The following is a 14,573-nucleotide window of genomic DNA, read 5'->3' on the forward strand; positions in this document are numbered from 1 at the left end:
ATTTAACTTCCATGCATCATGAAATGACCGTCACAGTAAGTTCAGTGAATGGCATCATCTCGTATAGATACGACATTAAAGAAAGAGAAAAGAATTTTCCTTGTGATGAGAGCTCTTAACAACTCTCATAACAGCACACAGCAGTGTTAATTATGCTTATCCTGTTGTACGTTACAACCCTAGTGCTTATTTATCTTATAACTGGAAGTTTGACCAATTTTGACCACCTTCATCCAATCCCTCCTCCTCCCACCCCTGCCTTTGGTGACCACAAACTTCATCGCTTTTTCTATGGGTTTGTTTTTGAGGTAGAGTTGACCTAAGACATGATGTGAGTTCCTGTTACACAGCATAGTGGTTCAAGATTTCTATACATTTCAAAATGGTCACCATAATAAGTCTAATTCTGATCTGTCACCACACAAAAGTATTCCGTAGGAATTGACTATATTCCCCACACTGCGCATTTCATACCTGTGACTCCTTTGTTTTGCAACTGGAAGTTTGTACCTCTTAATCTCCCTCACTATTTCTCTCCTCTGCCCACCTCCCTCCCCTCTGGCAACCACCTGTTTGTTCTCTGTGTCTATAACTCTGTTTCTGTTTTGTTATGTTTGTTCAGTTGTTTTGTTTTTTAGATTCCACATATAAGCAAAATTATACAGTATTTGTCTTTCTCTGTCTGACTTATTTCACTTTGCAAAATATCCTTTTGGCAAATGGCAAGATTTCATTCTTTTTTATGGCTGAGTAACATTCCATTATATATATACACACACACACACACACACACACACCCTCACCCACACACCACATCTTATTTATCCATTCATCTATTGATGACCACTAGGGTTCCTTCCATAACTTGACTATTGTAAATAATGCTGCAATAAACATAGGGGTGCATATATCTTTTCTAATTAGTGTTCTTTTTCTTTAGATAAATACCCAGGAGTTGAATTCCTGGATCATATGGATATTTAATTTTTAAAGGAATCTCCATATTGTTTTCCATAGTGGCTGCACCAATTTACATCCCTACCAACAGTGTAGGAGGGTTCCCTTTTCTTCACACTCTCACCCACACTTGATAGTTGTTCTATTTTTGATAATAGCCATTCTGACAGGTGTGAGGTGATATCTCATTGTGGCTTTTAAAAAAAATCTCATTCTGGATTTGATTTGCATTTCTCTGATGATTAGTGATGTTGAGCATCTTTTCAGGTGTCTCCTGACCATCTACATGTCTTCTTTGGGAAAGTGTCTATTCAGATCCCCTGCCCATTTTTCAATTGGGTTGTTTGGTTTTTTGCTATTGAGTTGTATAAGTTCTTTGTATATTTTGGATATTAACCCCTTATTGGATATTTTGTTTGCTAATATCTTCTCCCCATCAGTAGGCAGTCTTTTCCTTTTGTTGATAATTTTCTTTGCTATGCACAAGCTTTTTAGTTTGATGTGGCCCCAGTCCGTCTCTTTTGGCTTTTATTTCTCTTGCCTGAAGAGACATATCTAAAAAAAATTACTAAGACTGATATCAAGGTGCATACTGCCTATGTTTTCTCTTAGAATTTTTATGTTTTTAAGTCTTACACTTAAATTTTTAAACCATTTTGAGTTTCTTTTTGTATATGGTGTAAGAAAGTGCTCCAATTTGATTCTTTTGCATGTATTGAATAGCTGTCCAGTTTTCCCAAAACCATTTATTGAAGAGGTTATCTTTTCTCCATTGTATATTCTTGCCTCCTTGTCAAAGATTGATTGCCCATATAGGGTTTATTTCTGGGCTCTGCACTCTGTTCCATTGATTTATGTCTCTTTTTGTGCCAGTACCATACTGTTTTGATTACTGTAGCTTTGTTGTATAGTTTGAAATCAGGGTGTGTGATACCTCCAGCTTTGTTCTTCTTTCTCAAGATTGTTTTGCTATTTGGGGTCATTCGTGTTTCCACAGAGATTTTAGGATTATTTGTTCTAGTTTTGTGAAAAATGTCATTGGTATTTTGATAGGGATTGCACTGAATCTGTAGATATCCTTGCGTAGAATGGACATTTTAATAATGTTAATTCTTCCGATCCATGAACACAGTGTACCTTTCCATCTGTTTGTATTGTCTTCTGAAACTCTTTTATTAGTGTCTTCTAGTTTTCCAAGTACAGGTGTTGTTACCTCCTTAGTTAGATTTATTCCTAGGTATTTTATTCTTTTTGATGTAATTGTAAATAGGATCGTTTCCTTAATTTCTCTTTCTGATAGTTTGTTGTTAGGATATAGAAATGCAACAGATTTCTGTATATTAATTTTGTATTCTGCAACATCACTGAATTTATTGATGAGCTCTGCTAGTTTTTTGGTGGCATCTTTAGGATTTTCTATGTATAGTATCATGTCATCTGCAAGCAGTGATAGTTTTACTTCTTCCTTTCCAATTTGGATTCCGTTTCTTTCTTTTTCTCATCTGATTGCTCTGGCTAGGACTTCCAATACCATGTTGAATAAAAATGGTGAGATTGGGCATCCTTGAATTGTTCCTGATCTTAGAGGAAATGCTTTCATTCGAGTATGATGGTAGCTGTGGGTTTGTCATAAATGGCTTTTATTATGTTGAGATATGTTCCTTCTATACCCACTTTGGTGAGGGTAATGAAGTTTCACCTTACACTGGTCAGAATGGCCATTATCAAAAAATTTAGAAACAATAAATGCTGGAAAGGGTGTGGTGAAAAGGGAACCCTCTTGCACTGTTGGTGGGAATGTAAATTGATACAGCCACTATGGAGAACAGTACGGAGGTTCCTTAAAAAACTAAAAATAGAGCTACCATATGACCTAGCAATCCCACTACTGGGCATATACCCCGAGAAAACCATAATTCAAAAAGAGTCATGTACCACAATGTTCACTGCAGCACTATTTACAATAGCCAGGACATGGAAGCAACCTAAGTGTCCATAGACAGACGAATGGATAAAGAAGATGTGGCACATATATACAATGGAATATGACTCAGCTATAAAAAGAAAAGAAATTGAGTTATTTGTAGTGAGGTGGATGGACCTAGAGTCTGTCATGCAGAGTGAAGTAAGTCAGAAAGAGAAAAACAAATACCATATGCTAACACATATATATGGAATCTTAAAAAAAATGGTACTGATGAACCTAGTTGCAGGGCAGGAATAAAGAGGTAGACGTAGAGAATGGACCTGAGGACATGGGGAGGGGGAAGCGTAAGCTGGGACGAAGTGAGAGAGCGGCACTGACACATATATACTACCAAATGTAAAATAGCTAGTGGGAAGCAGCTGCATAGCAGAGGGAGATCGGTTTGGTGCTTTGTGACCACCTAGAGGGGTGGGAAAGGGAGGGTGGGAGGGAGGCTCAAGAGGGAGGGGATATGGGGATATATGTATATATATAGCTGATTCACTTTGTTGTACAACAGAAACTAACACAGCGTTGTGAAGCAATTATACTCCAATAAAGCTGTGTTAAAAACAAATGCCCATGGACTCTCAAAAAATGAATAAATAAAACTCAATAATAAGAGAACCAAATTAAGAAGCGTGCAAAAGGCTTGAATAAACACCTCAGCAGAGAAGGATAGAGGGCAGATGAGCACATGGAAAGATGCTCAACATCATGTTATAAGGGAAATGCTAATTAAGACCACAGTGAGCTGCCACTGCGTACCCACTTGAACGGCTGATATTAAAAAGCCTGAGCACACCACATGCCGCTGCGGATGTGGAGCGACTGGAACTTCGCCGCAATGTGGAGAGAACATAACATGGCGTAGCCACTGTAGAAACCAGGTTAGCAGACTCTTGAAAGTTAAAGATACACCCGTCACGTGCCCCAGTCACTTCCCTCCTAGGTACTCACCTCCAACAGAGACTTGGACGCGCAGCCACAGCAGTTGGATCTGTGGACACGGAAGCGTGGGCAGCTCCGTAGGGGCCCCGCTCCCCCGGGTGCCGGGCACCTGCCGGGGCTGGTGATGTGCCCGGCACACGAGCATCTCCTCTGGGCCCCACGCCGGGCCCCACACCGCGTGGCACGAGTGAGGCCCCTCTTCCTGACTCTGGGAGCATCCCACGTGGCGCCCTCGGGGCTCCTCCAATGGTGCCTGGCCTGCTGCTTCCCGGCCTCTCCCGCCTGGACCGTGGGGCTGGCACATCTCCACTGACACGTCCAGGACCGAGCGCCTGTCTCCCCGGCCCTTGTCCGCAGCCTCCCCGTTCATGGAGGGCAAACTGCCTTTGCAGGGCTCAGAGCGAGAGCCTTCGTTCGCGTGGCCTGGACCCTCTTTCTTCCACAGCACACTTCGGATCCCAAGGGAATCCTGCTCATTCTTCCTTCGGATGCCTTGGGCTCCCCTGGCCCCCCTCACTCCTGTGCCCTCCCGCCCCCGCTGCAGCTGCTCCGTCCCGGCCGCCCCTCCCGCTGCTCTTCTCCTCCGGACGCATGCACAGCGGGCCACACCTCCCGGGCCCCACGCTAACGCTGCACTCCCCACGTCCTCCTCACGGCTGGCTCTGCCCACGGCCACTCTGGCTCGCTAAGTCACTTCCTCACCCTGCCTACCGGCCACCCGCCACCCCAAAGCTGACCGAGGGGCCCAGAGGGAGGCCAGTGTCCACCTCGTCCCCGCCACCTCCCAGGCCCTGAGCGAGGCCGGCACGTGGCCGGTGGGTGCGTGAGTGAACCACAGCCCCGAACCCTGGGCCTGCGGTGTGGCCGGCGCCGCTATGCTGCGCACCCAACCTCGACCAGGGGACGCCCGGGAGGGCGGCGGAGTGTGCCTGGGCGGCCCGAGCACCGGAGGCCTGGCCGGAGCCCAGGGAGCTGGGCAGACAAGGAGGGGCTCCTGCCAAGGGGCGGGCACCAGGGCAGGCCCTCAGGCCATGCGGACTCCCAGCGATGCGGGGAGGGCGGTGCCCCCGCGGGGCTGACCTGGCCAGCCGCCCACCTGCTCGGGGCCCTGAGCCCACCTCTGACACGAGCAGGCAGAGCTGTCTGCCCCGGGCCTGGGCCCTCCAGGGCTTCAGCGCCGAGAGGGGCGCAGTGGGCTCCTCGGTGAGCACAGGCGAGCTGAGCCGGGAGGAGGGTGCGTGCGGGCTCCCTCTGGGAAGCGCAGGGGCCACCGTGCCCGGGGCGTGGCGGGGCAGCAGCCTTACTTCCCGACGCTGGGCTGGGGTTTGCATCGCTGCCCCCCACGCAGTTTTGCAAAAGTAAAACCAGAAGACTCGTGGAAGTCAGACAATGACTTGTTTAAAGGTGGGAGAGGGTGGGAGCGCGATTTGGGTGAGAAGGAGCTGCTCCTTGGGCCGCAGGCGGCCGCACGAGCGTGGGGGGGGGGGGCGGGCGTCTGAGCGCGGGGGGCACAGAGAGGGGCCAGAACCGAGGGGCAGCGCACACGTTTATTGAGCCGGGACGCGGTGCGGAGGCGCCTCCGGCCGGTCCCCACTCTCAGCCCTGAAGATGCCCGGGGCCCAGCACCCCCGCTTTGCCCCACATCCCGGGTCAGGACCCCAAGCCTTCCTTTCTCCTGCCCTCGGACAAAGGGAGACGTGCACCCTGCCCGGCGCTGATCCACGTGGCCACGGGAGCCGAGGCCGAGGGACCGGGGTGGGGCAGCTCCCTGCGGCCACAGCTCCTGGGGCTGCCGGAAGCGCCGTCCAAATGTCAAACCAAGTCTTAAAACAGTTACACGGACACTAAGGAACAACGTTTCTAAAACGTCACAGATGAGAGTGGCCCCAAAGCATTTAAAATAATGAACACGGCATGCCAACGCGTGAGGAGACGGGCGTAAGTGAACTTGGAGCAGCGTCGGGGTGGAGCCGGGGGCTCACAGACACAGAGCGCTGTGGGTGCATCTCTAGGGCACAGACACCTTCTGTAGTAAAGAAACCTCTATATCTGCAAGGGGGTGGGCGGTCTGCACAGGTGGCGAGTGGTGGGGACGTCGGCGGGGTTAGAGCGCGCCCATCCCGGTGACCTCGGACGTCAGCCTGGAAGAGACAAGGGCACAGGGCACAGGTCACCATGTCCTCACAGACGGAGGAGTCCTTAGAGCCCCTCCCTCTTCATTGCCATGGACGGTCCTGGCTCACAGCGCAGTGGCCACTAGCTGAGGACCGGGGACCAGAGCCACGGGGCCTTCCTTCCCCGCCACAGGGGCCCGTGTACCTGTCACCACATGGGGGGGTGACGACAGCCACCAGGACAGGCCCAGGCTGCCACAACGGTTTCTACAGCCACTGCCGGGAGGGGCATGGGAGTGACACTGCCGGGGAGAGGCACGCAGGGCCCTCTGTGCCGCGGCTCTGGAGGCTTCCTGGGTGTGGTCGCCCTCAGCAGGGAGGCCAAGGGAGGGGCCCGCTATGCCCCGGAGCCCTGCCCTGGCTCTCCAGCCACAGGACCTCCCTCTGCCCTAGCGCGTGACTTCAGACCCTTGCACCGTTCCCTGACAGCCGCCCACCAAGTGTCTGGGTGGGGGGGTCTTTACAACCACAGATGTGTGAGAGCAGAGAAACCCAGTGACCTGTTCCCTGAAACTACAGAGCCTTTTATGCTGACCTTCGATGACCCCAGACCCAGGCCTCTGCCGAGCAGAGAACGTGGGGTGGGCACAGGGCAGGTGCTGGCCAGGCCACCCCCAGCTTGTCCCCGTGGGCAGAAGGCCGGAGGTCCCAGGAAAGGCCAGTGAAGCAGCCCCTCCGCAGCTCCAAACCCCGGGGGCCTCCCGCGTGTGCGGAGCTGGCAGCGCAGCTATGAGGCTGGTGGTGCCACCACAGGGCCCGGACCCTCCCACTGCACAGGGACAGGCAGGGCGCAGGCTGGCCCTCACAGCTCCCCGTGGCTGTGAAGAGTGAGGCCCAGAGGCTTGGCTTCAGACGCCCCGAGTCCGTGTGGACGCTGGGCTCCCCACGGTTTGCTGCCTAAGGCGCCAAAGCCTGGCGACTTGTCTGGGGCCGTGCGGGCACCACCGGAGGTGAAAGGTCAGGTGTGAGAGTGCAGAGGACCGTGTGGGCCCGCGTCCACCTGGAGACTCTCCCCGTCACGCTCCGCCCCCCCCGCGCCCACCCCCCACACCCAGCCGGGAGAGAGAAGCCCCGGGAGGCAGCCCCGTGCAGGCTGACCGGCCTCACCTGGCGTTGATGAGGTACTGAGCAAGGCTGATGTTGGCCGGGGTCCCCGTGATGGTGATCTGGCGCTCTGACGACCCCTCCGTGGCATTGGCGATTTTGATCTGAGCTCCCGACATCTGTCGAATTTCATTGATTTTGGTCCCCTGGCGTCCAATTATGCAGCCTATTAGCTGGAAGAAAGGACGGAGGAACTTCTTAGAGGAGGATCCACCGCAGCCCGAGGGCGGTGCCGGGCCGCTGGGGAAGCTGCAGGAGCACCGCCTTGGCCCGCCCACCCCAGCACGTCACAGGCTCCAGAGGGAAGAGGCACGCCCACCCGCCTCCTGCTGCAGGACGGGAGCCGCGGGTGCCTGGCCTCCGCTTGGCCTCGACCGCAACAAGTCCCGACAAATCAAGACACAGCGGTTAGGCGGCCACATCACCTGGCCCAGCGCCCTCTGTGGGCCCGAGGCCATGTTGGCCCCTCTAGGCCACGCCCTCGGGCTGGAGGGATGTATGTTTGAGTGGACACGGGAGCTGGAGAGGCGGTGTCCCCAGCCATCACCATGCTGCCCTCAGGCAGCTGCCCCTCTAGGACACGTGCCCCACACCCGCTCTGTTGTCTTGGTTTGGGGATCGGAGTCAACATTCTTAGGATAAACCAGGGATCCAGAGGATGGCTGGGAGATAACTGAGTGTGGGAGGCCCTCCGAGGGCCCAGGGGGCACTTCTGGGCCACCTACCCTCAGGGCTGACCCTGAACCAGGCAGGGCCTTCAAATGGGGGCAGCCGGGGTCCCCAGGCAGCTCCGGCATCTGAATTCCGAGTCAACCCTGAAGCACCACCAGCTCCTTCCTTGGCTGGTATCTTGGGGGTGACATCACCCACCCCCATGGGCATTAAGCTGCTTAACCAGGGCAGGGAGGGGGAGGGGCACACTCGGGCTCAGGATGGGCGGGGCCCGGCGTACTCACATCATTGGGAATGGTGAGCTCGTGAGTGCTGGCGGGGGGGCTGGCATCCAGACCTGGGCACACGAGGGGAGATGGTTAGGTGGGCAGAAGGCCGCTCCCGCGGCACCCGGCGCTCGGCCCCGCTGGGCCGGCAGGTAGGCAGGGCCAGGGCTGCCCAGGGGAGGGTCTGCACAGCCGGGGGCCGGGGCCTGTGAGCGCTCAGTCCCAAACTGCCACCACCCTCCTGACCCCAGCATCTCTCAAACAAGGAAAAGGGACCCAGCAGGATGCAGGTTCACTTTTTGTTCTGGGCGCGACATGATGTCACTTGTCCGCTGTGCTGTGTAGTCTCTCGAGACGCCCTTCACAGACACCCTGGTGGCTGTGCCTGGCGCCCCGGGTACGGGCCGCACTAGTCACGCCAGTCCTGGGTGCCCACCCTCCGTCCCCAGACCCGACAGCAGGCCTCCTCCGCTGCCCCTGTTCCCTCCCACGCTCTGCGGCCCCCGCCCCCGGGCAGCGCTTCCGGTAGGGGGCAGGGAGGCCCGAGAGCCGGGCAGGGGAGCCCGTGCCTTTCCACAGGGCGTCCTGGGCTGAGACCCAGGCCCAGCTCATCACACGCCCGGCTTCTGTCTTTACAAATGTCAGCTCAGCACCCACCAAATCAGAGCCAGCCTCTCAGGGTTCAAGGACAAGATCCACACTTACTTTGGAAACAGTGACCACAAAACGCAGGGGGGCTGTGAGGGGCCCAGAGGGGAGGCAGGGTCTGCCCTCGCGGGTGAACGCCGGGGCAGACACACTCCTGTGTACGAGGCGCTTCCATCCCGTCAGGAGGCGTCTCAAACTCAAAGCCCACAGCCGAGACCCCGCTCTTCCTGCCCCAGACCCGCGTGTCTCAGTGTCATGGGTCCCGCAGCTCGGCCCAGACCCGGAGCCCCCAGCTCCACCCACCTTCCCCGTGGCACACTATTGCAGGACCGACTCACACACCTTCGGAATATCCTGGAACCCGAGCCCTCTTCCCACCCCACGCTCCTCCCTCCCTGGCCTCTGCCCCTCAGGCTAATTCCCACAAGGCCCCGAGGGGTCCCAACAAAGGCGACTGCCCGGCCCCCGGCCCCACAGGCCTCCTCCTTCATGGCATGTGTGTCCCCGGAACCAGATGTACCATGGCCATCGGTGTCGAGGACACAGCGACCCGGTGAGACTGGGCCTGTTCTGGGGCCTGCGGAGCACGGGGCTCAGCTATGCTGAACGAACTGACTCACCCCAGACCCTCCATCATTTTTCTGTTACGCAGCTAAACCTGGAGTTTCTGTTCTTTATCTCTTTTCATAAAGGTATTTTCAATACAGTTACTTAGTTGTTCAACCATCTACATACATTCAATCTTTAGTGACATTTAAAATGTCACTTAAGAGATTTCCTTGGTCCCAAGTCCCGTGCGGTGCCTCCTGGTTTGGGTGACACAAGCTGGGGGGTCACACCTGTTCACCTAGCTTATGATTCTTGATCAAGGGGACTTCTTCTAAAAGGTGCCGAAGTCAAACCCAGTGGTGAGCTTCCCTCTCATGAGTCATGAACGCTGCTTCCCCAACACAAACCCCAGCTGCCTGGGAAGCGGCGTGGCGTGGCCTTCAGGGTGAGGACGACCAGCAGACACCTCTCGTCACCGCCCAGCCTCCCTGACCCGCGGCCGTGGCGGGAGCGTGCGCGTGCGTGTGCAAGTGTGGTGTGTGAGCGCTCTGGGTCCCACAGGGCCTTGGAGAGGAAGGTCGTCACAGGGGCATGTGAACACGGGTCCCACGTCCCCGAGGCTGTGGTGGGGGGGCCGTGTCGGGGTGGGGTGGGGGCCGTGTGTCCCGGGTAAGCCTGGCGCTTAGAGTCCCCAGGTCGTCTCCTGGAGACGATGGCTGGGAAATTATCTGCAATCATGTTATAAACTGTACAGACACCCAAACATGTGTTATCACCAGACACGTAACTTTGTAAAGGTTGGTATCCAGTTCCACAATCAGAAACGTTCTAGAAATGTTCTTCTCTAGTTTTCACTCATTCAATTCTGCATTAACTTAATTAAAGGCTGCGCTGAGAAGAAGCCCACAGTGAGCGCATGAAGCATCAGAGCTGGGGTCCCAGCTGGAGAGACGCCTCCTGGGCCCCGTGGTCTCAGCTGGGCCCACGTGGTCCTGAGGGACGGGTGAGGGGCGGACGCACCCTGAGGCCCGGAACACACCAGCGGGGGTGACAGCTACGACCGCTGCACACAGTCCTCTCCTGCGTTTCCCCTTTAGCCGGCACTCACTCTTCTGCTCTGATCCAGGCTTTCACGAGGCCCGTGTGGGTGGGGATGGAGCGTGGGGGGCGCCTCCCTCCCAGGGAACCTGGCAGGTCCGGGCCACATGCCTCCAGGGGCTTTGCTCCCCAACGGCCTGTCAGCGGGCTGCGCCCACTGCTCCAAGCCTGGGCGACAGGACCTGCGGATCCACGCCCTGCCCTGCCCTGTCCGGGGAGCGTTTTAGGGCAAATCCAGCCCACAGTGATCTCATCTCCCGTGGAACACGTTTCTGGAAGGCGCACAGCGTGGTCAGCACTTCACTCCAGACCCCCACATGCTGTGCCACTGGGAGAATAAATGACACACAGGCGGGGCCTCTGGATGACAGGGCAGCTGTGCCGCGAGTCCAGTCAGAGCCGACCGACCACATTCCCAGCAGGAACGGGGTGAAGCTGGGAGCCGCGTGTGCAGACCGGGGGCCAGCCACTTGGGCCCCGGCCCTGGGTGGCGCCGGCGTCCCTTCCCCGAGGTGCTTGGCCAGCAGCCCCCTTGCCCCCTCCTCCCGCCAGGTCCCTTCCTGGCCTGCTTGCTCTCCCTTTAGCGTGGTTTTCTTTTACCTGACGACTGGCCCATCAGATTTTGAGCTTCTTCGGAGGAGTGTAAAGGCAGCTTTTCTCCTGGAGAGCAAAGAAGAAACAGATTTAATGTTTTGCCCTCAAGGAGAGAAGCAAGGTCACTTCAACTAGGGAAGCTCAAAGTCTGACTGGTGCTCCACTCTGAGCTACGGGGGTGCCATCCCGGGCGAGCCGCCCTGCGGGTGCACCACATCCTGCAGGAGGGCCTCCCCGACGGCCAGTGGGCAGCAGAGAGCGGGGTGGACCCTCGCGGAGGTGGGTGTCTCCTTCAGGAAGGCCAGCTGTAGGGTGACTGACCCGTCACGGAGACGCACAGAGATACCCCCACCCACCCGCGGCAGCGTGCACAGCGCCGCGTCCCTGGCCCTCACTCCAGAGCTGTACTTGTTCCGTTCACTGCCCTGAACACAGACCGCTCGGAAAGAGAAAGGCCCCAGGTGAGAAGAGAGGAGGTCAGAAAGGGCGGCTGGGTACGTACCGGGGAAAGCGGGGTTGGTCTGTCCGAGGGGAGGAAAGGGGGTTTGCTGCATGGCCAGCTGGTGGAGCTTGGTCAACTGCTGGGGTAGGAGGGACATGAGAGCTAAGAAGGTCATTGTCATCGAGTACAAGTCACACCAAATTAAAAACGCGTAACGGAAGTCTGCACAGATAGATAGAAAGGGGGCCATGCGACACATGGCAGACGCAGCAGCACGCAAGGACTTGGCCTGGGATAACCAATGGGCCGTGGTCGGTTGGCAGGCACACTGAGTCCTTCCCCCCTTGGGGCCCCGGCCAGGCGGGCCCCCGGGCTCCACGGGGAGGGTCTAGAGCCGCAGAGCAGGACCCGCTGGACCCCAAGTGCCTCAACGTCACGCTGTCACTCGCGGGACCCACTCACATCGGTGGGTTGGCTTTCTTCTGCAAACTTGGCCCCGGCCCCGGGCCTGGCCCACTCCATGGCCGGCATCCTCCCCTGCAGGCCCTCGCTCTACCCATGGGGAGACTTGGAGGGGCCACCTGCGGGGCCCACCGCCCACCCCCTGCGGCCTCCAGGATTACAGGAAGCAGTGCTGGAAGGCTCCACTGAGGGAGCTGCAAGGGCCGCCAAGAGGGTGCAGGGCTCCTATGGGGGGTCCCATGCCTATGCCCCATCCCTTGTCACCTGCCCCTTGGCCCCCATCCCCCAGCCACTAGACATTGGTGGGGGCTTTGAAATGCAGTTTCTTTAGTTATTTTATCTGAGCTTCATTTCTTAAATAAACACAACAAATAACAGAAGATAAAGGTAAACGTGGTGAGCCTTGGCACCTAATAGGGGCTGTCTGAATGCTGGGACCCCCCGGCCTTGGAGACTTCCAGGCGCGTCCGTAGCCCTGGCTCACCCACTGGCCCGGCCCACATCACTAGCCGAGCGGAGAGAGGGCCAGGACATTCCAGGACGTGCACTCAACTCCCAACCTTCACAAAGGAAGCCCAGCCCGAATGCTTCCAGAGCCCGGAGGCCGGCATGGGGCCTCCACGGAGCCCCTGCGGCTGGCAGGTGTGGGCACCCAGGGAGTGTCGAGGGCGCCCCCAGGTGAGACGAGGGTCTGACCAGTCACCACATGGGTCGCATTCTGCAGAACGTGTCGGGGGTGGGGGCAGGTACGAGCGCTGGGATCTCCACGTCCCTGGCCTTCACGGGCGAGCCCTCGGGCGACAGAGGAATGGGTGTGCTGCTGGCCTCCCAGGGGCCAGGCGTGCTCTCCTAACAAATGCTGAACACCCCTTCCCAGTACGTGGGGGATCATAGCGGCCCCACGGGGGCTCCTCCCGAGAGCCCGCCCCCCCGTCACGTGTCCGGCAGGTGCGGCCATGGGGACAGGGCTGGTGGCGTGCTGGCCGGCCAGTCCGGCCTCCTCCTGCATCCACAGGTCGGGGTCCAGGGGCCGAGCCGTGCCCAGCCTGTGGCCTCCGGGCACACCTTCCCGGTAGAACCTCCACTGTGCAGCCGCCGGGATGTGAGTGGCTTGTCGCTGCAGCCAAACTTGGGTGACTCCTGGCCGCTCCTGTAGCATCTGCCAGTGCAGGGCTGTCTCTTCCCTCCCTCCCTCCCCAGAAACGGTAAGCCCACCGGAAAAGCAGCCCTCCGCTACCCCAGGCCTCTCCCCACTCTGGGGGTGGGCCTGCTCGGAGAGAACCGGCCTCATCCCAGATTCAGCTGTCATGCCTGGCGGCTCTGGGGAGGGGACGTGGTGACCTGGGGTCAGATTCAGCTCTGAGAGTCCCCAGTGAGGTGGGGCTGGGGGCTGACAGCACACCTGCTGCCCGGCAGGTCTGCCCTGTGACTGACCACTGGGCTAAGCGTGGCCTGAGCAGACATGCACAGAAGCCCCCTGAGAAAGGTGTCAGAAGAGCACACCCGGGAAACACCGCTATGGGGACACCAACCCAAGTCTTGGGGACAAGAGGTGTGAGGGGACCCGTACCTGCCATGCCACGGGCGAGGTGACCCTGCAGGGAAGGCGCTGAAGGGTGGGAGACCCTGCTGTGCGGCTCGGGCACCCTAGCAACGGCTCCTCTCTCCAGGGGCCCGTAAGAAACGTGGCAAGGACCCATGGGCGTTGGGGCATGAGGGTGTGTGTGGGGGCACCGACTAGGTCCTGCAACCCCGCCTCTCCTGAGCACATCGTCACCCCGAGTCACGGGGACACCAGGCGGGGTCTGCGCCCCGAGCCCACCTGCACGGAGCGCTGGAACCGGGTCTAAGGTCTCCTCACAAGTTCCTAGGATGGAGGAGGAAACCCCGTCTCTGGAGACAAGAAACATCCAGTTGGCTGTCCAGAGCCCAGCCCAGCGTAGGCAGGCCACCTGCTCTGTCACTGGGATTTCGTGCAGACACCGCACTGGTGCAAGAAGAGCCGCCTGGCGCGGGACTGGCGTCCTGGGGGCTCCAGCCCTTCACCTGGGAGCCGGGGGCCAGCGGGGAGCCCGAGGGGTGGCCCTGTGGCACCTGAAGGGCTTAAGGGGCCTTGGCCAGGCTGCTCTCTGCTCCTGGTCTGAGATGTTACCCCCGTCACACACTCATGTGTCCGACGGCCGGGCTGGTACGGTCCCCATGAGGGCAGGGCCCTCTCCTATCTGTCCCCGAGTCTCCAAGAGTGCACTGCTGTGCGTTGGTCAAGATGGCAGGGGAGAGCGGGGCTCTGGGGGCGGAAGAACTGGTCGGAGTCGGCTCCAACGCTGACCAGCTTTGTGGAGATGGGCACATCTGGTCTCCATGGGCCTCGTGCCCCCGTCTGCGAGGCCCGGTGCCATGTGAGGGATGGGCAGGCTGAAGTGCTGCCCACGTGAGTTGAGGGTGCATGAACATCGCAAACTAGCGGGGCGTCCCCACCTGGCCACCCACAGCCCCTGCACCCGCGGGTGCTCCTCTGGTCTCTCCATCACCTGCTCTCAGTTAAATGGATGAGCCTGTTGGCCACACGTGTTACAGGCACAGCCAGATATCCCGCGAGGTGGGCTCCGCTCGCACCTGGAAAGTCTGGCACTCAGAAGTTCAGTGCTTCAGGCCCTGACCTGTCCCGCTGCAATGGATTTGCTGCTTTG

General features: G+C 57.6%; 1 protein-coding gene across 10 annotated transcripts in view; it reads right to left on the reverse strand.

Annotated features, from left to right (window-relative positions):
- Positions 1–5,403: 5,403 nt before the first annotated feature.
- The window catches only part of PCBP3 (poly(rC) binding protein 3), a 211,537-nt gene continuing 202,367 nt past the window's right edge, over positions 5,404–14,573 (reverse strand). For 7 of the 10 annotated variants that reach the window (XM_060100331.1, XM_060100338.1, XM_060100329.1 and 4 more), the window contains 5 exons: positions 11,482–11,560; positions 10,986–11,045; positions 8,109–8,161; positions 7,156–7,325; positions 5,404–6,015 (listed from right to left, as the gene is read on the reverse strand). In XM_060100331.1, coding sequence (XP_059956314.1) covers positions 5,979–6,015; positions 7,156–7,325; positions 8,109–8,161; positions 10,986–11,045; positions 11,482–11,560 — 399 coding nt within the window. In that variant the 3' untranslated portion in view covers positions 5,404–5,978. The remainder of the gene's footprint in view (positions 6,016–7,155; positions 7,326–8,108; positions 8,162–10,985; positions 11,046–11,481; positions 11,561–14,573) is intronic. The other 3 variants (XM_060100333.1, XM_060100336.1, XM_060100335.1) reach the window with 3 other exon arrangements.

The sequence above is a fragment of the Mesoplodon densirostris genome, chromosome 5, assembly GCF_025265405.1.
Source record: "Mesoplodon densirostris isolate mMesDen1 chromosome 5, mMesDen1 primary haplotype, whole genome shotgun sequence".
NCBI classification, from domain to species: Eukaryota; Metazoa; Chordata; class Mammalia; order Artiodactyla; family Ziphiidae; genus Mesoplodon; species Mesoplodon densirostris.